The sequence below is a fragment of the Corvus kubaryi genome, unplaced genomic scaffold (genome assembly GCF_017639235.1).
Source record: "Corvus kubaryi isolate FWS band 111438036 unplaced genomic scaffold, C.kubaryi_AGA036_p1.0 37184, whole genome shotgun sequence".
Lineage (NCBI taxonomy): Eukaryota > Metazoa > Chordata > Aves > Passeriformes > Corvidae > Corvus > Corvus kubaryi.
In genome coordinates, this window is record NW_024581051.1 from 105,750 (window position 1) to 127,413 (window position 21,664).

General features: G+C 39.7%; 1 protein-coding gene across 3 annotated transcripts in view; it reads left to right on the forward strand.

Annotated features, from left to right (window-relative positions):
- The window catches only part of RMDN2 (regulator of microtubule dynamics 2), a 98,249-nt gene that overhangs the window by 41,683 nt on the left and 34,902 nt on the right, over nt 1-21,664 (forward strand). The window contains exon 11 of one of the 3 annotated variants that reach the window (XM_042021986.1): nt 9,390-10,118. The exons of 1 other annotated variant lie outside the window; for it this stretch is intronic. In XM_042021986.1, coding sequence (XP_041877920.1) covers nt 9,390-9,443 — 54 coding nt within the window. In that variant the 3' untranslated portion in view covers nt 9,444-10,118. Of the gene's footprint in view, nt 1-95; nt 9,020-9,389; nt 10,119-21,664 lie in introns of those variants that run through there. One more of the 3 variants, XM_042021987.1, reaches the window with a different exon arrangement.

Consider the following 21,664-nt stretch of genomic DNA (forward strand, 5'->3'; position numbering starts at 1 on the left):
GAAAGCCTCTGGTTTGTGATTCTTCTCAAGGACAGTATGTTAACCACAGCAGAGGTAGATGAGTTATTCAAGATTACCTTTGTCTTCAACCACAGGGCAGTTAAGGAGGCACAGTTCTTCAAGTCACATCTGCTGGAATATAGTTCATTGTAAGAGATTACTAGATTCTTCTTGAAGCCCATTTTTGGTATGTGGACAAAAAATTTCTGCAAATATTTGAGAGACTGTAAGTTGTTTAATATCTCAAATATAAACCAAGTGATGGCAAGAAGGTTCACTGTGTGATCTCATGTAGAAGCAAGTCCCATGACTGACCTATGACTGGAAACATCTTACCATCCTAGAGCATGACAAGTTCAAACCTGAGCTTTGTCAGCCTAAGGGACCCCCTTTCAGCACAGCAGATGTGGTATGGAGAGAGAGAGGTGATTCCTGAGAGGAATTGGCCCCCTCCTACTTAATTCTTTGAAGTTAAGGAAAAAGACCATTAAATAACTCTGTAACTTGACTGACAATAAATGCTGTGTGCGGAGCACTAACATGTTTATGTCAAGTGTTCCTGCTGGGAAGAAAGACCACTGCGTGCCTCACCAGCCGCTGCTCCTGGGTGGCCTAATTTTTGGCCCAAGTTATAGTATGTACCAATCATTAATTAAGTAATCATTGCTTATGTTCAGTGTTTCTTTAAATATGTATTGATACAGATATGACATTAACAATGATTTAATTCTGCTTTATTCTTTACTTACTGTTAAAATATACCTTCAGCTTGCCTACTACAGAACATAGGCAGAACAAGACTGCTACAAATTATCTGTTTAATATCCCATCACGTTTCTGAGGTATCAGCAGACCTGAGAAGGAGAGGGAACCCTGAGGTGAGAGCAGGAATTCAGAAGCAGTCTGAGGGATAGGTGTATGTATTCTGGAAAGCAAGGTGATGATGAGAATAAGAATTACTGGACTGTGAACAGAAGAGTGAGCATCAAACGGGCCCCAAAAATCTTTTGTCCGTCTGAAGAGGAGAAGTTGATTTGACCACTCCAGTTTTGACTAATTCTATAGATATCACAGATTTGTCTCCTTTGTCTTGTTTACTTGTGGTGTGTTTTGAGTTAAGTTTAGAAAAAAAGAATCCAGAAAAATATGGTATCAGGGCAGTAGTATGTAATTCAATTTAAAAAAAAACCAACCAAGCACTCAGCACAGGGTAAAAAACCCAAGTGCACGCTGAAAGAAATTACTGTGAAATGGAGATCTGCAACATGAACTCTGCTGTTGCTGACTGTTACCTCAAATCCCATCTGAATTTGAATATTACATGTTGTTTTGGTTATTGTGTTACAGAAAGACTGTTGCTGATTTTTGGGAAAACGTGTTGGAAGTGAAGTGGTTTCCTTCACTTGGAGCTGTATGTAGGAATAACATCTAGTGAGATTAGTTTAAGAGAGGGAAGAGACTGTAATAAGACTGATGAGGCATTGGGGAGACAGTAATAAGCAGATGCTAATAAAGTGCCTGAATTGACTGCAGCCCTGTAGAAGATGGGGCTCGTGGTCTGAAAAAAAAGCACAGGTCAGCAGCAGTCTGAGGATTTCTTTCAGTTTGCCACAGCACAGGATCTCAAGGTTGTCAGCAGTGTGGTATTTTGTCACAGTCATGTGAAACCCATCATTCCCAAGTGTAATCACAGTTTCTCACATGAGTTTTCTCTTTCTTCAAGCAGGGGAATTCCTTTATTGTTTTTAGATGTTGGCTTCTACTGAGAAACATGTATTTGTATAAAGGCATAAAATCAGGAGCAGACTGAGAGACAAAGTTGCTGGAAAGGTGCCACAAAGAGGAAATGTATAGTATTTCATGATACAAATCATCTTGCAGAAAAATAATCATAGACAGTGGTTTACTTTTTATTGCTTCTGAGCATCCACAGTTTCCAATGACTTCTGGGAACCAGAGGTGCTTGGCATCAGTGAAGTAGCCCATAGCTCATTTTAATCCTCAGGTCAAATTCTCAGCTGCTGTAACTCAGGACACTTCTTTGACCCTTTTTCTAGGATTCATTTCATGTAGCATTTTGATTTAAGTGATATTATTTTTGTCTTGAATGTTAGGTCAAAGTACCCCTTCTGTGCATCCACTTCTGTTCTACCACTTACAGAATATGTTTTAATTCAAGGGGTAAAGGGGCTTCCAAGCATAGCTAATTCTTGTTAAAGAAAAAAAAATCAGACAGCCTGTTTCAAACCTATTGTGAATCTTAAAAAGGATACACAGAAATTATAAAAAAAGAAAAAAGTTCTTACTGAGCGAGTCCTGTAAATTTAGTTACAGGAGGATTTTTAAAAACATGACAGTTTTTTGAAATAGTTTGGCACATTTCTAACTTATCAGTCTATGCTTTTTTTTTTTAAAGGAAATATGTTAGATTTGGTTCAAATTACATCTGGAAAAACAAATCTGATATTACAGTGCAGCTTAAGAGACCTTTCTCTATCCTCTCTAAACAAAAACTTCCAATGAATCATGCAATCCTTCCTTGGCCGTAAATACTGTCATATGGTGGAGTGGTACTTCACTGCTGGAGGTGCATGGGACATTAAATTGTCCAGTTTTTCTCTGGTTGCTACCCAGGTGGATAACCTCAGGGTCCTGGGAAACATTTGCCCCTTCAGTAAAAGAGATCCTAATGTTCAGGGCTGCTATGAGTTATTGTAAAGTGCTTAACAGCTGCTCTGTTCATCTAGTGAATGTTGCATTACCCTTACTGAGACTCATTACTTTGTAGTGTGCTCAAAGCCTTGCTGAGTGTGACTACATGAAGGGTTGTTGAAACCAGATGTGGTGGACTATTGTGGTAGAACAAAATTACTTTTTTAAATTTGAAGACAAAAATGTAATTTAATTTTGAAAGCACAAGTGTCTGTCTTGCATATAGAAAGACAAAACGAATGTGTGTGTGTTTGGTTAAACACGTGGTCCTTTGCTTGTAAGGGGAATAAGACACTAATTTCTTGTTTATAATAAAGATTGTTGGAAATTTCAAGGCTGGAACTTGTAGAATTTCAAGTCTCAATGTAGGATTATAAAGTATAATAGTCAAGAAATTATTTTTTCTTGTATCTGGAGATGAGCATGAGCATGAGCATGAGAGTGAACTCTGTGCTTGTTGGACCGGTAGGCTCACCACAAAGAAAGTAACAGCCTAGCAGAGAAAGAGATTAAAATTTCAAGGTTCTAGTCTCTATTACATGTTTTATACTGAATCTGAAAAGCAGCAGTTGTGTTACAAAAAGTGTAGTCTTGGAAGAGATGAAGACAGCAAAGCGGGAAAAATGCAAAGGAAATCTATTTGCACTGAGTTGCTGAAAGTTGTACTTAAAATGCAGATAAAAACTTCCCTAAAGCTGAGAATGTATTTTACAAAATTGTTGGTGATTTTGTGCACTTCTTCCCATTAATTAGAAATTATGGCAGTTCAGAGTTGAAATTAACAAGTGAGAGAAATTTAGATATTACAGAAATTGATGATTATGGCATTCACTTCTTACAGGTGTAGAATGGGAGGAAGCAGAGACTTGTTAAAGACTCTGCTTCAGCCTCAGTGACATCTGTGGAGGAGTTGATAAATGTAGTAATAGGCAGCAACAATGGCTGAAGGTTTACACAAGAATGCAGCTGCTGAGAAGAAATCATGCTCATACAATTTCCTTACACGTTTTTTACGTCACCATAATTGATCTCCCTGGCTATTAATTTCATTTTTAATATCGTCTGTAAGGAAAAAAGTGGGAGTTGCAGAGGGTTGGGAGAGAGGTCAGCTATATACTTCAGCACCCATCAGCTGTTCTATTACAACAGACCATTTGTGTATCTGGATTTTTCAAGATTTTCCAAGAAATACCTACTCCAGCCAGCATAGATTGGTCGTATGAGCAGACCTTGTTGTGATATTTCCAACAGATCTCATTTGAAGCTGCTATGGTAATCTGCCCTTCTAAGTAGGATTTTGAGGAGAAAAAAGTAATTTACTCTTGCTTTTAAAGTGAAGGTTACAAATTACGACCTGTTTTTGAAAAAAACTACCAATTGAAAGTGTGAATAATTTGGGCTAACCTTATAAAAGTGTTTTTGTTTTCTCATCGACCAGAATATTTTCTTTTCACAACATCTTCAGCTCAATAAAAAATGTCGTTCTTTTCAGAGAATATTTGTTGCTTTAGATTTTTTGCACATCTGTCCTCCAAAAGGGCAGCAAAATTTGATGGTGTTTCAATTGAAAAATAATGGAAGTGTTCAGATTTGTGTTCATTTTGAAATCTAGGCTATTGTTTTTCTGCTAGTACTGTTTGTGGAGTTGAACAAGAGCTTCCTAATAGCTACCACAAACTCAAAGCTAAAATGTTTTTTGAGTATGCTTTAAAAAACTACTCCTTAATTAGTGGGTTTGTATACAATGGATCTGACTGCTTCAAGCTCAGAGAATACACTTTTTAAAAAACATTATAAAGACATCAGATTTCAAACTAAAATTGAAGGGGAAAACGATACATTTGTTAAAGAGCTGCTAAAATAATTTGAGACTGCCCATATTTTACATTATTTTGCACTTCAAAGAATAGTCTATTTTTATCTTAGTGATCAGACCAATTTTCTATCTGCATGTTTTTGAAGTTCTTGAAAAAAGGTTTGTTTGTATTGTGTACTTATTTCTTCTTTCCCTCTGAAAATGATTCTGAAAAGTGATGAAGATATTTTTTGTAGTGTCACGGTTTCATACGTAAGGATGAAGTCTATCCTGATAAATACCAAGCTTATTATATTTATGATTAAACTGACTATCACACAGTATTCGTTTCAACATCCTATCAAAGGTAGCACAGTTTTAGCATAGTTCTTAGTCCAGCAAGACTGGTCAGCAGCCAGTTCCCCAAAGTGTGGAGTGTGTCTCCTCTGCTGGCATTCTGATGATGCAGGGGCCGAGTGGGAGCAGTATTCACAGAGGCGGTGGTACACTGCAGGATTACAAAAATGGATTTGCAAAAACCTATTTTGAATTTTCGTAGAGTAGTCAGACTTCTGGGATTTTGAAATATATTGTCTTGGAGGCAATATACAGGGTGAAGGAAAGCCTTGATGGGCACCTTTGTGAGGAGGCTGTAACTGGGTGCAGTCGTGTTGCAGCAATGTTTCAGCAATGACTGCGCAGAAAGAAAAGCTTTAGGTCCCATCATGGGAGAGGCAGCAGCCGGACAGAAAGAGGAGAATGTCTTGAGCACCAAAAGCTCCACATAGTGTACAATAGTAAAAGAAAACCAGACCATAGGTGAAATTTAGTCTTTCAAGTTAGAAAAGAACCAGTGGATTAAAATTTTACATGACTATTCACTATTCTAAATTGTATTCTGCTGTTTTGTAATTTTTCAACAGTAGTCTTTGAATGAGTTGAACTGTTTATTCATATTCTTCTGGGTGTGAAAGGGTATTTTTCCCTCTACTTGAAGTAATATCTGAAAATGTGTAATTATTGTCAGCTGCATATTTTAAAGCTGTGCTTGCCTTTATCCTAAAAGCCTTGAGAAGTTATAGTTAATCCCCAGAGGAAGGTAGTGATAGTCTGAAAGAACATAGAATGCCCTATCTTGTACAGACAGCAGTCATATAGAAGGTGGCATGTGGATGATTGCATTGCTGTACTGCAGTATCAAAGGAGAATACTGATGGTATTATACAATTGTTAGTGCACACTACAGTCACGCCATCTGTGAGAGTCTGTCAAAAATCGAGAAGGGATATGATAGCATTTAGCTTTGTATGATTTATACTGTCCACAAGAGCTATTGCTCTCTAACAATCCTTGTGCATGTTTGGGAGTCTCTTCTGTTACAGTCCAGGATTTCTCCTGGAGCTGTGAGGGAATGATACAGCTGTACCCAAAAGCAGGAGTGTCTCTCGGCACCTCATTGCTGTTACTGCATATCAGAGTACAGCTTTGGACCACCCTTGCAGCCCAGCTCATTTAATATACCATGCTGCTCTGCTGACTTCAGTGAAACCCTACAGGATGCATGTCAGCTTGAGATTTGGCAGTGGTTGCACACAATTTTGTTTTCGTTGGCTGGTGTAACCATTTTGGTTGTGGTCATGGGGGTGTATCATTCTCTGTTGATAGTTGGGACTTTGTCAACAAGTGCACACATGTGCAGTGCCTGGGTTGAGTGTGTTAGTGCATAAGGAAATAATTAGCAGAGATGGAAGGTAAAATCATTATCTTTCTGTCTTGGCTTTAATTGCCATTTAATTTTTACATGCACATTTATATGTGTAACTATCTGTGTAAATGTATCAGTAAATTTTTTTAAGCAAAAATGAACTGTCAAAATGTGGACTACTTCCAGTTAAGCCAACATTCCCTTTTTCCCACCAGCTCTCTCTTCCTTCTTGCTCTTGTTTTCAATTCCCTCTCTCCCCTTGTTCAGTCCCTGGCCTCCCAGGTCTTTTTTTCCTGTGCATATCCCCTGCGAATGTTGAAACACAAAAGTAAAGCAACAAAATAGGAATAAGGCAAAATGCAGTCCCTGGCCCTGTAATTTGAATACCTTTTGTGTAGCAGTTTGCAGAACATTTTGAACTCGTATTCAACTCTGAAAATGATATAAGGAGTGTTTAATAAATGTAAGCCTTGACAGTAGAAAGACAGGATTGAAACTGGCTATGTATTCAGTCAGTGCTGAACTAAGCCTCAGGGTGAACAAATGGGACTGACGCAAGTATATTGCGTTCCTCCTATGACTTGCACCTCTCCTTCTGCTTGCCACACTCTAAAGGGAGAGCCTGCTGTCTGAAAAAAAAAAAAGCAGCCGACCTTATTGTTCATTTTCAGAAAGCCACAGACCCAGAAATCAACAAGGAGGAGAGTTGGCCCAAGACAGGATTTATGGCTTTGTCTTTCCATTAGCAGTCAAGCTTTGGGCATTAATGAGTTTTCACCCTTAAAACTGGAAACTGGTACACTGAACAGAGTTGTGGCTTCTCTCTCCTTTTAGCGTGACACACCTCTTGGTCTGGAAGGACTCTATCCAAAGGTGACATAATAGTTCCCTTCACTGATCACTCTCAGCTTTGTTTTTAATGCCATTACTGATTTTTTTCAATGCTTTTGCCATATCTGTTCTTATTGACTGGAAGCTGCTGGCTCAATTAATGCAGCCCGTTAAGTAGTTTGCAACAATAATTCCTGCTTTTACTGCTGTAGTCCTGTTTAGAGCTGGCAAACCAAAGGTAGAATGCTTTGCACGTTTGCAGTTTCTTCTCCAGACAGTTCTTAGAACAATCATGGGTTTGTTCCGTTCTTTTTCCTAAGCCCAGAGGAAGATTCAGGGAAGATTGCCCAATATTTTCTGGACCTTTGCAACTTGTAAAGATCATTGCCCAATATAATCCTTTACTTCTTAAGAGAGAGAAAATTATCCAAAACAATTTTGAGATATATTTTTAAAATGCTGTATCCTGCAAAATGAGTAGAGAATCCCATCAACCCATGAAATGCTGAACACTCTTCAGATATGAGAAAACCTGCATCTTTATAATTTTCATCTTAGAAAAGTGTCATAAGAGTACAACCACATACAATGAAACTTCTGCATTTCTTATTAGCATGGGACAATATCTGGCTTTTTACTTTTTTTATTTAACGGAGTTTAGAATAATTTTCACAAGTTGACCACAGTCAGTACAGAAAAGAGTGTATTTTCCCTGAATTAAGGGAAAATTTTGAGTTTTTCAATTTTTGTTGAAATCAACAGCGTGTTTCTCCAGACAGCCTGTAGTGACGTGGAGTTTAAGGGGTGCTCAGTCCTGTATGACATTTCCTTCTGTTAGAGTATTTTGGCAAGAGCTTACTGGCTTTGCAGTGTGTGCCTTTTAAGGCCTCTGATAAATGATTAGGCAGATAGTTTAGCATATTGTTGCCAGTGGGAGTAAGGCAGTAACTCCAAGAGAAGTGTCCAGCTAATGTATTAATGCCTTAATCCAGACCAATAATATAATGTAGTTTGACATGTCTGGCATATGGTTTCTATCATCTCAATATTCTTCTCTGTTCCTCCATGACATTATAGACGGCTAACCAAAATAAAGAGAAGCAGGAATTTTTTCACCCATAAAATATATTCTAAAATGTTCTGTATTTTGTTCCAGCTCTTTGGTTGATTGGGTAATGAAGTGATCCTGAAATTTAGTGATTACTTCACTGACTGTCTACAGTATTTTCTTTCAGAATATCCTGTGGTATTGTTATTACTGGTCCCTGTCATTAGAAATACTTAGCAAAATCTGTGATGTGCAGGTACTTTTCACTTGCACTGTTCAGTATCCATGGGTGCATGTGTTGGGTGTTTGGACCTTTACAAGCCTGCAGGTATGAGGTGCTGACATTTTAGAAATGTGGTTTTAAACCAAGGTGCATTTTGCAAGCTAGAAGTTCTGCAGCAGCAGCTAAAGGAAGCAGATTATATCCAGGAGACTTTTAAAAATAAGTAGAATAATGGAGTTTTTGTTCCGTGATTACATGCTTATATTCATGTGCCCCTTTCCAAGCAGGTTATACATGGAATAGCCAAAACATATGTCACTGCTTACCTGTGAGACAGTTTTAGGCCTGGGATAGGTTTAAATCCCCATGCAAACTGTGCACTTAACACATTGGCCTAAGAGGAGCCTTTTCCTGCTGCCCTAGAAGTACAGTGTAGTGTTGGCTCTGAGCACAGCAGGTCACTTTTCTCTTGCTCCCACACTGGCCGCACTCTGCTGTGAGCCCAGTAGCATAGGCAGAGCCCAGTCTGGAAGATACTGAGGGTGCAGTCAGCCCATGGTGGCTATTACAGGTAGGTCTGGCTGTATGCACTGAAACCACAGTCTAACCTATGTCATGAATTACATTTCCCAATGTTTTCTTCTTAGTTGCCTAATAAATCATTAGCAAACATCACAGAATGTGATAGAAATGTGCATAGAAAAACTGCACGTGGTCAGGATGCAAGATTACATCAGGTATGAGGCAAGGCAATACTTTATGCAAAGCACACCAATAAAAGTTATATCCCAGGCTGAAGGGCTTACTGGTCTGCTGAGAAGACTATTTGTGGGCTAACATTTTAAGTGCTTTAACAGAGCTGTAAAGGGAGGGCTGCCATCTGGCTCTTGTTTTCAGTTCAAACTTTATTTTGTGTTCACTGATAAATTAACTTACTAGGCAGTCTTTACATTTTGTGGCTGTTGCAGTTGTGTGTTATGTCTGTTGTTAGTAAAGAAATGTGGATAGGCACATATTAGGCAAATGAAGGGATTTATCCTCTCTAAGTTGATGCATGGTTGTCTGTTTCTTTCAGGATAAAGAGGCCCAGAAAGACTTAGAGGCTTTACTTCTCACACTGAAGCTCTGATACTACATACTTTTAACTCTTCATGCTGTAATAAAATTGCAAAACTAAAATGAGAATCTACAGTGACTGGAAACTGCGGGTGAATTTCAGCTGAGTCAATGGCAAAACAGTCATTGATTTTGGTTGTCTTGGATCATGGCCTTTAAGTGTCCGGCAATTATGATACTAAAATAATACATTAATTTTTGATTCTTTATAATCTTGTACTGAAGTTTAATTTTAGATTTCTGACACTGTGAGTCTGATTCTCTGAACATCAAGTCCACTGCTGGCAATGGACATACTGGGGGTAAGAATGCAAAAGGAATAAATCTCACTTTGAAAGTTCAATCAACTAGTATGTGATGCCAGCATAGAACTGTGTGTAGCATAAACAAACAAAAAATGTTTCTATAGTAAATTATATTTATATCAACTAATTTACACAGATGTGTACAGAAGAAAATCATGAATATTTACGTTTACACATTTCTCTGCTCTTAAAAAATTACAATCTTGTTCAAGTTAAAGAAAGCCGCTGCCGCAACAAAGCTCTTTTTATTTTAAACCTACTGTTGGTTTTACAAAGAAATATGAAAATTTTATAAATTAAATGTCAAAGTTATAATTTATTTGTAACATCAAGTACAATATTAAAGATCAGACCAATTAAATGAAATTGTTTAGATTAATCTATTACAGCTGTGATGTTTAATGGATTTTGTATCACAACCTCCATCAAGTTTGTGAAGTCTGGCTCTCTCTTTGAAGAGTTGCCTAACGTGGTGTCATCAGTGTCTTTGAAGAACCTTGTCCAGCGTGTGTCCATCACTACCCTTTTAGATCATCTATGTAACATAAACTGTACATAAAAATAGACTACTAAAGACCTACTTCTGTCTGTGTAGGACAGCAGCATTTTCAATAAAATGTAGCAGATAGGGAAAGAATTTCCATTCACCACTGGCATGATCCAGAATACACCGAACTTTTTAGAAGAATAAAGGCTAGTTGTCATTGGCTTTTAATTCAGGATCTTAATCTAGATGCAGGGAGTATATCTGGAAGAAGTAGGCATTTCTGTTAAAGGACATAAAATTGAGTAAGGACAACTATATGTTCCCTTGATCTATTTAATGTGTAAGATGATGTGGATCACTTCATGGCAAAGACGGAGACCTTCACAAACTGAAATATGCATTTTACTTTTTTCTAATGTTCATCCTGTGGAAAAATAGTTTATGTATGTCTTTCTCAATTCAAGAGTCCTTTTTTTAAAATACATAATTTCAGAGAAAAGGAGAAATACTGTGAAAGATAAATGCTATCAAACAGTTCATTCTATGACAGAGTGTTGTGATTCACACAGAATAATTGACTTGTGAACAGGGAAGCTGGAAAGGTGATACGTCGTGACTTTGGTAAGGGGCTGTTGCTAAAGTCTGCTTTGGACATTTTCACAGCCAGTGCAGGAAGCACAGTTTAAAAGAATCTACAAGAGTGATTTGTGCTTAGGGTTGTTGTTAACAATTCACTGTCACCTAGCAAGGTGTAATAAGGAGGCCTTTACTGAAATCAATTTTATGCTAATTGATATCCTTTATAAAATAAATTGGATTATGCAATAGATACTTCATTTACAAGTAATTATTGATGATGAAAGCTTAAAAGTGTATTGGAGGAATAGATTAAAACAAGAAGTTACTGACATTAATTGCTGAAATTAGGATTCGCTTCATTAAGGGCAAATATAAAGTCTTGAATTGAAGTAATTAACAGAAAGAGATTGGAGGAGACCAGGCTAGTTGTAATTCTGTGGAAAAGGATATGCAGATTCCAGTGAGTGGCAAGTTAATCATGGGTCAATAATGTCACGTTTTTGTGAAAAAGCAAATTTCATACTAGACTGAATAAATAAGCATTCCCCATTAAATTCACATGAAATAACCTTTTACTCTGATTAGGCCTATTAAGTTCTAATGAGGTCTGTGCTGGTATACTGTATCTAGTTTCAGGCACCACACTTGAAGGAGGTTGGGGGCTAATTGGAAGGAGTCCAGCAGAGAGAGAGACAAGAAAGATGAGAGTGCTAGACAACATTATTTTGTGTGAAAGAATTTGGTGTGTTTAGTCTGCAGGAGCAAGGACTAAAGGAGTATTCACATTTTAAAAAGCTTTTGCAGTGAAGACAGTAAAAAAACAACCCCAACCTTGTTCTCCAAATTCCCTATTCATAGGACAAGAGGTAATTGCCTACCTTCAGATTAGGCATTAAGAGAAAGTAATCCTGATGGTAACTTTGCAAAGCCCTGCAATACATTTCCTGAGAACATTATAAAATCACTTACTTAAGTTTTAATATAAAAGTTAAATAAGATTTCATACATTGGCAGTGTTTAAGGCACAGTTCATCCTCTGGTAGAGGTTGGACTAGACGACTTCTTAAGATCCCTCCTGGCATTGCTGTCCCTGGGAAGTGCACAATTCCAGCTCCCTATGAGCCGTAGGCACTCCTGCAGGGGTTGAGAAGTTGGTGGGCTGTGTCTGCACACACTGGCCCAGCGTTTAGGCCCAGACTACCAAATGAGTTTGTACTCTGAAATATTTATCAGCATGTTTCAAGACTTGAATTTAAAGATGTGCATCATGATTGCCCTTGACTACTTATTATAACCATGGTTTTAATTCACATGGTTACATTTTTAATGAAATTTCTGATTTTATTAATGTAATTACTGATCTTTCTTTTCAGCCTTCTGAATTAAGCCCATTATTCTGTTTTAATTTTTGCTCATTACTAGTGTATATGTAGAATTACGAATTAACAGCTGGGAGAGAAAAGGTTGGGTTCAATTGTTCATTCTAAATTGTCTTTTGTAGTTTGCAGAAATATTACACAGGTAAGAACTGGCCAAGATATTTTCTGGTTTTAGAAGTTTTTCCTAGTTAGTATACATGAGCATTCTCAAATTTTTTGTTTCTGCTTTGCTAATCCGAGAACTTTTAAAATTGAAGCACATTCATTAAATTGTTACTTAATTGCTCCTTGGAATAAAGCTTTTGCATTTAGTTGTAGGCCCAGGCTATCTGTTTTCTGTGTCATACCAGCTGGAGAAAAAGCAAGCATAGCTCCAGAGGGCCATATGTTTTCTTTTTTGTTTAAAATATCCACAAGCAGACAGTGACTTCCGTAGTTTTGTCTCTGTGGAGGAGCTAGATTCTGTGAGTCTGTATTAACCCCCTGCAGGCTTTGAAGCCATATGGAGTAGATGGGGCTGCAGACTTCCTGAAGCCATGGTACCTCCTTCAGTTCTTCTGCTGTGGCATCTCTTGTTTGCTCTCTCCTCCAGTACCTACACTGTAAATCCTCTGTGGTAACTTGTCTCTTTACTTACTTGAAAAAAAAGTGAGCCCAGGGGACCTTGACCTGGTACCACAATTTATGTGCTTCATTACAGTTAAATCTACTAGTTCTGCCATCTGTGATGATTGAGGTAACTTTTATTTCTTGTGGTGAAGCTAAGGCTTCTGTCGCCAAATCCTAATCCCTTTGCAATTGTCCCTCTGTAACACACAAAGCACGTGATACATTTTTTTGTAGCAGTTGGCCACAGACACGTTGTGGAAATGGTTAGGAGACATACCCTCTCCTACTACTTTGTTTAGAGTTCTGTCTTTCCTTCTGCAGAGCCAGGGTGAGATATTCATTTCTGTGTAGTAATATCAATACACTGACTTTGCAATCAATTAGTAAGCTGTCCACCAGCGGTGAGTAGCTGATGATCTAGAAAAGAAAGTGACAAGTCCTATGTCCAGTTCAATTAAAAAAACCCTGTCACCTAAATCCATGCCTGTAGCTCTGTTATTATAGTAGTAAAAGGCTGAACTAAAAAACAAAGACCCCCAAAAGCAAAAACCAACACTGAAACCAAAGTAACAGCAAAAGAAATCCAATGAAGAAATGGCTGCCAGAGAGCCAGCCATGCTGAACCCAAACACAGCAGCTTATTTGGATCTACTTATCTTCAGCCTTATCACCTTCTACTTGAAGTATCTACAACTGTAGGGAGGTATTATGAATTCCAGCAAGATTGGTGGGTTTTCTGGAATTTTCCTGGACATTCTGGAAGGTAGTCCTGTCGTGTTTTTTTCAGTGGGCACAGTAGTGCATTACAACTACTCCAAATCAGAAAATCTTGTGGTAATGTGACAAAATTGTATTGCAGCATTCATCCAGTGCAAACTCAAGGAGTAACTCCGAAGGGCCAGCATTATTATTTGCTCTTTTTTCTTCTGCACATAAGGTTATATTATTTTCCAGCACTTTTCCTTCTTACAGGCTTCCAAGTTCCTTGGAGAAGAAACAAATCAAACTGTCTTGACAATACAAAAAGAAGTAAGCTTTTCTGGCCCTGTCTATGTTTGTGTAACCCATGCATGTGTGATGCTGGGAAATGAAGCACTGGAACTAAGAATGTGAAACATTAATAATTTTTTTTTTAGGAAATATTTTACTCATTTAAATAAACAACCAGTTACTCTAGAAGTATCTGTGGGATGCAGTGTGAACTTGAATATGAACAATCCAAGCTCTGTGCTTGGTAGTGCTGCTGACCCATGATGTGACTGTGGGGTTAAGCTACTTAGCTACATACCCAAGTTACACACACGCAAACACCGTCTGTCCACTCTTCATATGTTTTGTTTATTAAGATTAATTATGAGCTGGTTTGAGTTGCCTACGTGTATAAGCTAAAAATAGAGCCACACGATATTTACTGGGAATATTGTAACCTAAACATGTGTTAAGGATATGGGTGTGAATATGGATGTGCTTTTTCCAAACTAAGTTCAGGTTTCTGATTTATGGATAAAGGTAATCAACATGGCTGTTGAAATTTCAGTCTCCAGAGAGAAATGTTCTTGTTTGTTGTCCAGAAAAGTGTGGCAAATCAGCAAAGTAGATTCAGTGATTTACTTGTGTTTTCCTAATCTTGGAAGAGGATAATTTATGAAGAAATGAAAATTCATTTGTAAAGCTCCTGACTGTGGCTCTGGGTTAAGGATTACTGTTTTGCAGAATGTTAGGCCAGCTTACATAGCGCCCTGAAAAATCATATATGAAGTCTTAAAACAGTAATAAAATATATTTTTCGAATTAGAACAGCAGAATATATCTAAAGCAACACTTTTAAGTGCAGTGAGGGGTTCATACAAAAGCACTGCTAGAATGTCTGTTGATTTTTATACCACCAGTGTATGGGTATTGGCAGTTTCAAGCACAACCGTGTTGCTGGTGCCTTCACCCTTAATTCCTGAGCAAGAATTACCAGTGCACACTGGCACAGAAGACCATAATTGAGTGTGTGATCCCATAGTCATTTGACATCTTTGTTTTAGAAGTGTTTGTCTCACTAAAGAGTAGTTTCATGTGATTTGTTCTGTGGCATTTTGGTGTCATTGAGAGCTTGGCAAAACAGTCTCTGGACATCAGTGAGTCCCAGGCTTTGTGCCAGGATAAGATTTTGAAAAGTACCTGCATGGCCTTGTGTGGCATTTGCTTCTGTACTTCCTAGTACTCCGTCCAGCTTGTTCCAGCAGTGCGCTGCTTTCATGCCCTTTTACAGCCATTCCTACATGTCCCAACAGGCTGATTCAGGAAATGAGAAGGCAGGTATTTTCAGCTGTCATGGGAGAAATTCAGAACAATAGATCAAGGGGGAAAAAAGCACAAACTACTGGACCTGGATCTGTATGGTCATTTGAGCAATACTTTTAGTTAGTTATCCACCATATATGATTTCTCTAAAGGTAATTAGTTTATTTTCTCTAGAGGGGGAGTTTTGTGATTACTCTAGCCTATTGCATGCCACAGAATTTTTCCTCCCTCCCACAACTTATTTCCACATCTGAAATAATGGGGCTGACAAGGCTTCTTTCACCCACGAGGATGGTTTGAAATAAAATATGTAAGAAAAACACGTGGAGAACACACACAGTAGTAAGTGCTAAAATAGGCTTCACCTTTTAGGCCTCTTTTTCGATTAGGCCCCAAAATGCTGTCAGGGAAGATGAAGCCTTGGGAAGCATTTATGCTGGTTCCTGGCTGGTTTGGAGCATGCGGAGAGCCCGTGCAGCAGACAGTACCTCTGGCACAAAGTGTGTGAGCAAGTGCCCCAGCTGGTGAGCAGCAGCCAGCCGGGCAGGAGAGGCGACAGCCCCGGCTGAGCAACGGGGACAGCGGCCCCTGATGGGGCTCAGGAGGGCCCTGGCAGTGGGGAATTGGCACATTTGGTGCGTGTGATCAGCGGCTGAGCGTCCTTCGGGGATGTGCTCTGGCGGCTCGGGAGCTGTGTCGCTGCAGGAGCCTGCAGGATGGCGGCTGAGCCTGTGGCAGCTGCTGGCCTGGAGGCGAAGGAGGGGTGAGTACGGGCTCTGTGGGGTATCCGGCTTCACCCTGCTGTGTCTGTGTCAGGAGTGTGTGTGGGATACGGGTGGTGGGTGCTGTAATGGTGGGTGTTTCACAAGCCTTCGAGCCTGCTCGTGGCACCAGCCGGCATTAAGTTAAAAGAGGAAATCTGGAAGCTGTCCCTTGGAGAGCTACCCACAGGTCGACAGGATTTGGTAACACCTGTGGGGAGGCATGTTAAATCTTGAGCCTGTAACTACCTACGTGCAAGACTTTCTTCTGTGCAGGGCTTTGACGCCCCTCAGGCCTGCCGTGACACCTGAGGGGATGCGCCAGGGCTCTGTCACTACCGTGTGCCTAGTGTGGCAAGTGACAGTGAAACGAAAATGGTAATTTTCTACTTTCCTTGCTTCAAAAGACGTGTTTGTTCATGTTCACCAATTTATATGGAAAAATACAAGGCAGAAAAGACATTTCAAATGCATTGCCTATGAGCTGCCGTTTTCCTGTGGTAAGAGCTTGTTCCTGTTAAATGTGTGCTCAAATAAAGCTAGGACACCAATGTGAAAACATTGCTGGGGTTCATGGGATAGGGTATATTTTAGCTGCCGGTATTTCATTCCATTTCTTCCATAGCTGGTTACAGCGCTCAGTTACGATCCCCGCCGCCGGCCCTGCAGGCAGCCCGTGGCGGGTGAGAGGCACTCGGCAGCTGCTGCTGGCCAGCAGGGCTCCGTCTGCAGCGCTCTGCGAGGGGAGGTTGCGCTGATTCCTTCAGCTGAGAGCTGCTTCATTAGCTGGCAGCCTTAAATGAAAGCAAAGGGGTGCTGTGTTTTTCTGAATGGTTTAGGGGGGTTATTCAGGCTAGAGAAAAAACTTAGGTGAAGGAGCTTTTTTTTATGTCAAACTGTGAGCAGCAGAACAGAAGCAAATGTTTAGTATATCCACAGTTGTGCCGACTGAGGGCAAACAGCCCGCCTAGGTTCACCTGCATGGCAACATCCTGATTTCTGTGTTGCACTAGATTTACTCTGGTAGGATTGCTATGGATGCTGTCTGGTTTTGAATGCAGAATTGTAATTACATGAGAAGAAATTTTATGGACACTACAGTTTCTGTGTTTGTGTGTATATACATACAAAAATATTTGTGTGAATGGATATATCCATAAATTTAATAGAGGAGTTAAAATAGATATAACTTGCTGTGTTTTGTAGTTTTAATAAGCAACTTGATTACTTTGTGAACTTTTTGAAATTTCCATGTGAAGTGAAAACTCGAGAAAGACTCTGCCTGCATATCCTTTTATGTCATAACTTCTAAATGCACAATTAAAACTCCTTCATGAAAGGTAATTGCCACAGCACATAGCTGGACCTCCCTCTGAGAGGAAAGACAGGAAAAATACCTGTTGAACACAGGGTACCTTGTGTGCTGGAGAGGAAATGCTAGATGATAACCCTGCAGGCTCATCTTTATATAGAGCTGTCAGTTCCTAGTGGAAGTCTCTTACATGTTCAATTTGGGCCAGGCAGATGGTAAAAAAAAAGGTAAAAGATGCTGTAAATTAATGTGTTAGCTTCCTTTGCCTTGCCTTCTCCAACTGTGAGCCTGTGAACTCCATGAAGGGATTACCGAGTCAGTGGGAATCAACACATAGTCCACCAACCCTTTCTCTATTGTCCGGATGATGGTTCCCAAAGCACCATATATGCTTCCAGGGAGTCTGTGTCTGAAGGGGAGGATGAGGAGCAGGGGAGAGCTCTATGTGTTGAGGAGGGGTTTTGTCTTTTGAGGGTGATTTTTTTGTCAGTAAGGATTATGGTTTGCAGAGAAACTCTCAAGGAGGATTGCTTAATACCCATCTGTGGTATGTTTGACTTTTTTTTGGTTTCCTGAACTCCATACTTGTTCACCAAAAAGTGAAGTAAATCCGGAGGGAGTGGGGAGGGGAGAGAAATTTCAGGCAAGACTGAAGCTGTCTTAGCTCTTAAGTATGTGGAGACTGAAGTGCATCCCCAAACGGCTCCTGCTGAGATGCTAATAACTGGTCTGCTCACCCTATTACATTGAATCTCTTCCAGTTTTGTTGCCAAAACAAGTGGTATTTTGAGTTATATTCCAAGTAGGGAGAAGTCAAAATGTAACCTTAAACCAGTGAGCTTTAGAGGCAGCTCTGCAGGGGCTGTGAAGTGCTTTTTCTGCCAAGCGTATGGGTGAAACATTCAGCAGGAACCACAGGCCTGTCAGGTTTGACCTGAGACAGTTGGTGCCCTGTGGCCAGAAGGGAAAGTGTCCATAAAAATTAAGTCCTGAGCAGAGCTGTGTACATCTCCAGGACTTCAGTTTCCATGAGTTCTGACAAATTCTGTTTTACAACGTTGATTTTCTTTGACTCCTCCTCTTTGGAGCTGGCTTTGATTTTTCTTCTGATTTTTCTTACACATGGCAGTCAGAAACAGAGAAATTTGGAACATTAGTTCAGCATTTTATTTCTGCACTGGTATCTTCATTACTATGTACAGCCTCCAAAATATTTAATGCTTAGTGCATACAGTATGTACAATTGAGGGGAGGGAATGCTGTGTTTACTGAGTTACTTGATCATATTTCTAATTACTTACCTGTTTTATCAGATGGGATCAGCTTTTGCAACTAAGTGGAGCATGTCTTTTTTCAGAATCTTATAAAAGCTACAAAAATATTTTTTGCACCAGAGATGTGGGAAATTGTACAGTTGCTCAATATAATTAAAATAAAATACAGGTGGTGTGGAAACTTGGGTACAAAGCAGCCCAGTTGCTCAAGTCCACATTTTCTTTTTTTCCAATGACATAATAGGTTTTCCAGTTATTGACAAATTTCAGAAGGATATATCTTGTATTCAGACAGGTTGAGTAATTTTTGGTATTGAAGGCATCAGGGCAGCCTTACAGAGACTCATGGTCTTTCAGCACAGATGGAATTTGCTGTTAGATTTTTCACATCACAAAAGCTGCAGTTTTTAAACTGGTTGTAAATTTAAGGGATGGGGGGAACCAACAGATTTTGTGGTGTAGGAAAGAAAACAGTTTCCAGCACAATCTTATCATAATGATAACTCAGTAAAAACTTAAGAAAAATCATATTAATACCAGAATGAACATGTTAACCTTGAATTATATTTTTCTTATTAATTATCACCTTTTTTTCTCCTCATGAGAGTGGCTTTAATGTTTCCTTGAAATTGATTTGCAAGGAGGCAGGTCCGTCAATTAAATTTTTAAAGAAATACATAAATGCACCTTGACTATGCTTCCATTAAACAGAGATCACATGGCACTGATCTGTAGTTGTATCCTAATAAGCAGATCAGCCTGCAAGGACACGTGGGGGAAACAGTGATGCTGGGCAACCACTGAGTCACCAGCCGTGTGATTCCCTCTCTGCCAAACCGCGCTGCTTTGCAGAAGCCACATCCATTGTTTCAGTTGTTCTCCTTAGTCACATTCAAGACAGTTCTGCAAACATTAAAAAAGAAAGGAAGAAAGGAGAAACCCTGACGGGTACCAGGATTTTTGCTTTGAGTCTCTTGGGTTCCCAGCTGTTATTTGGAGACTCAGCCTCTCTCAGTGCCGGGCAGCAGTTGCTGAGATGCCTGGGGCACAGCGTTTGTTCCAGGAACACAGCATTTTGTTGATTCCACAATTAAATGCTATGGATTTTAATTTGCTCCTTACTCATTTTTCATTTCCTTAATTTTTGGCATTCAGATGCAATTTTGTTGAAAAGATTGCCCGGGGGCATGAACACTTTCCTGGAGCTGAAAGTGTGATTAGCAAAGCACTTTCCTAGGATCTTCTCCTTAAGACCCATCCCTTTCCCTAGGGAAGGGCTGGGCTTGCTATGAGGGCTATGGCTGGAAATGCACATGTAAGTTTTGTGGTTACAGGAAGCCCTAGAGAGAGGTTTGGTGAGGGGTTTGGCTGCATCGATGTGATGGTGTTACAATTAGCTCTTCTGTTTCCAGATCATGGAGTGAAATTCATGAGCCTGCTTGGGATCCCAGGCCATGCAAGGACCAGGGAGAATTAAGGCATCTCACGGTGTAGCTTCATGGTGTTGTTTCGCTCAGGGTCTGCAGCCTTCCCTGTTCAAATGCCTGACATAGCATGTGTGTCTGCATCCTGTGAGGTGTTCTCAGTCCATGCTCTAAACCTGGCAATGAACCCCCTTATTGGAGAAACTGATGTATCTGCCATTCGGGAATGAAGAGACTTGTCTGCCCCTAAATCCCATCATTGCCCTTGTCTTAGATGTATGGGTGCCCTGAGTTTGTTTTACATTTATGCTACCCTGGGTTTATCTCGTGTTTGCATTTTGTCAGACATTACCAGTGGTGTCTAATTTAAGGGATTAAATTTAACTAACTGTTGGTGACTGTGGGTTGGTCCCAAACAAGGTGGTCTACTAAAATCACCTTGTGTTTGGGAATTGGCCACAGCATTATTTACAAATTCCTGAAATGCAAGGGAGAAACAATGCTAATGTGCATCTGTGTGGAAGATGTTTGGCAATATAATGTTTTGCTGTGATAACTTCTTATTCAATGATTAATCATTGCAAGGGCTATGTCCCAATCCTTTTGTCTTCCTCCTGCAAAAATATGAAACTCAACTGCAGTACTTTTATCTCCTTACATGAAAGCTTTCACAGAAAGATTATGGGCAGGCTGTTGTCCTCCTTTTACATGGGAGTTAGGTGTCTAAATGACTTCTAGGGGATATTGTCTTGAAAGCTTGAGAACCCCATCCTGAGGTGAAGCAAAATATATTGGAAGTGCCGGATATTTATTGTACTCAGGCATAACCAGAAGTTTTGTCCTGCTAACGTAATCCATCTTCTGTTACTCTAAGGACCAGTTGAATTTCCTTGGTAACAAACACCCTTCCTCTACTCCCAGAAAGCTTAGACTTAACTGGCAACATCTGGAACCAAGGAAACTTCAGATGACCCAACTCTGTAGTATCAAAATCTCTATGTGATCTGTTCACACTGGGAGAGCAGTGTTCAGTCCTACTGCAGCATCAGGCTGCTTAATGGGGTATGTGTGTCTTTCTCCAAGTAGGAGTGAAGTATGAAACAAGACATAAATCTGGTCTTTTATTTCTGCCAAGGGAAAAATGTATAAAAAAAGAGCATGGTGATCTCATTATTCCTATTGTTTTTCATTGAGAAATAAGAACAAAGCTTGTGCTACCAGAACAAGTTCTGTCAGAAGAGGTAGGCATCCCAACTGTGAACTAGGACATGCAAGAATGTTTAAGGTTTTTCTCCTAGCCAGCTTATATGTACAAACTCTGCCACTTCTTGGAATGTTCTTATTAATAACTAAGACACATGCTGGTTCTTTAATTTACCATGGATTAAGCTCTCAGGTTTCATCTTGCTGGTCAGACTGAAGAGAGGGGAGATGTCTGGCTGCAGGTGAAGATTGCCCTTTGCTAGGAGATGCTGAGGTCTCTTCTGAACGAGACCAAGAGGCTCTATTTCTTATATATTCCTGTAATTGTCTTTTGCTGTCCCCTTGCTGAGCAAGATATTAGGGGCAGATCAATGAACTCCAACCCCAGCTTTGCTTTTAATTGCAGAATTACTTCTGCTGGTCGTAACTCAGTTTTTCCCTCTGCAAGGGTAACTCTGTGTGGAAACCTCTAATCCTGGTCTTCTTAATCTGAAAGCCACAACATGACTACAGGGTTATTGCTTTGCACCTGGCTATGTATTTCTGCTCTGAAAAAAAGAGCCTGTAGGCTCTAATGTTGTGGGTAGCCCAACATGAGGGAGATGTTTC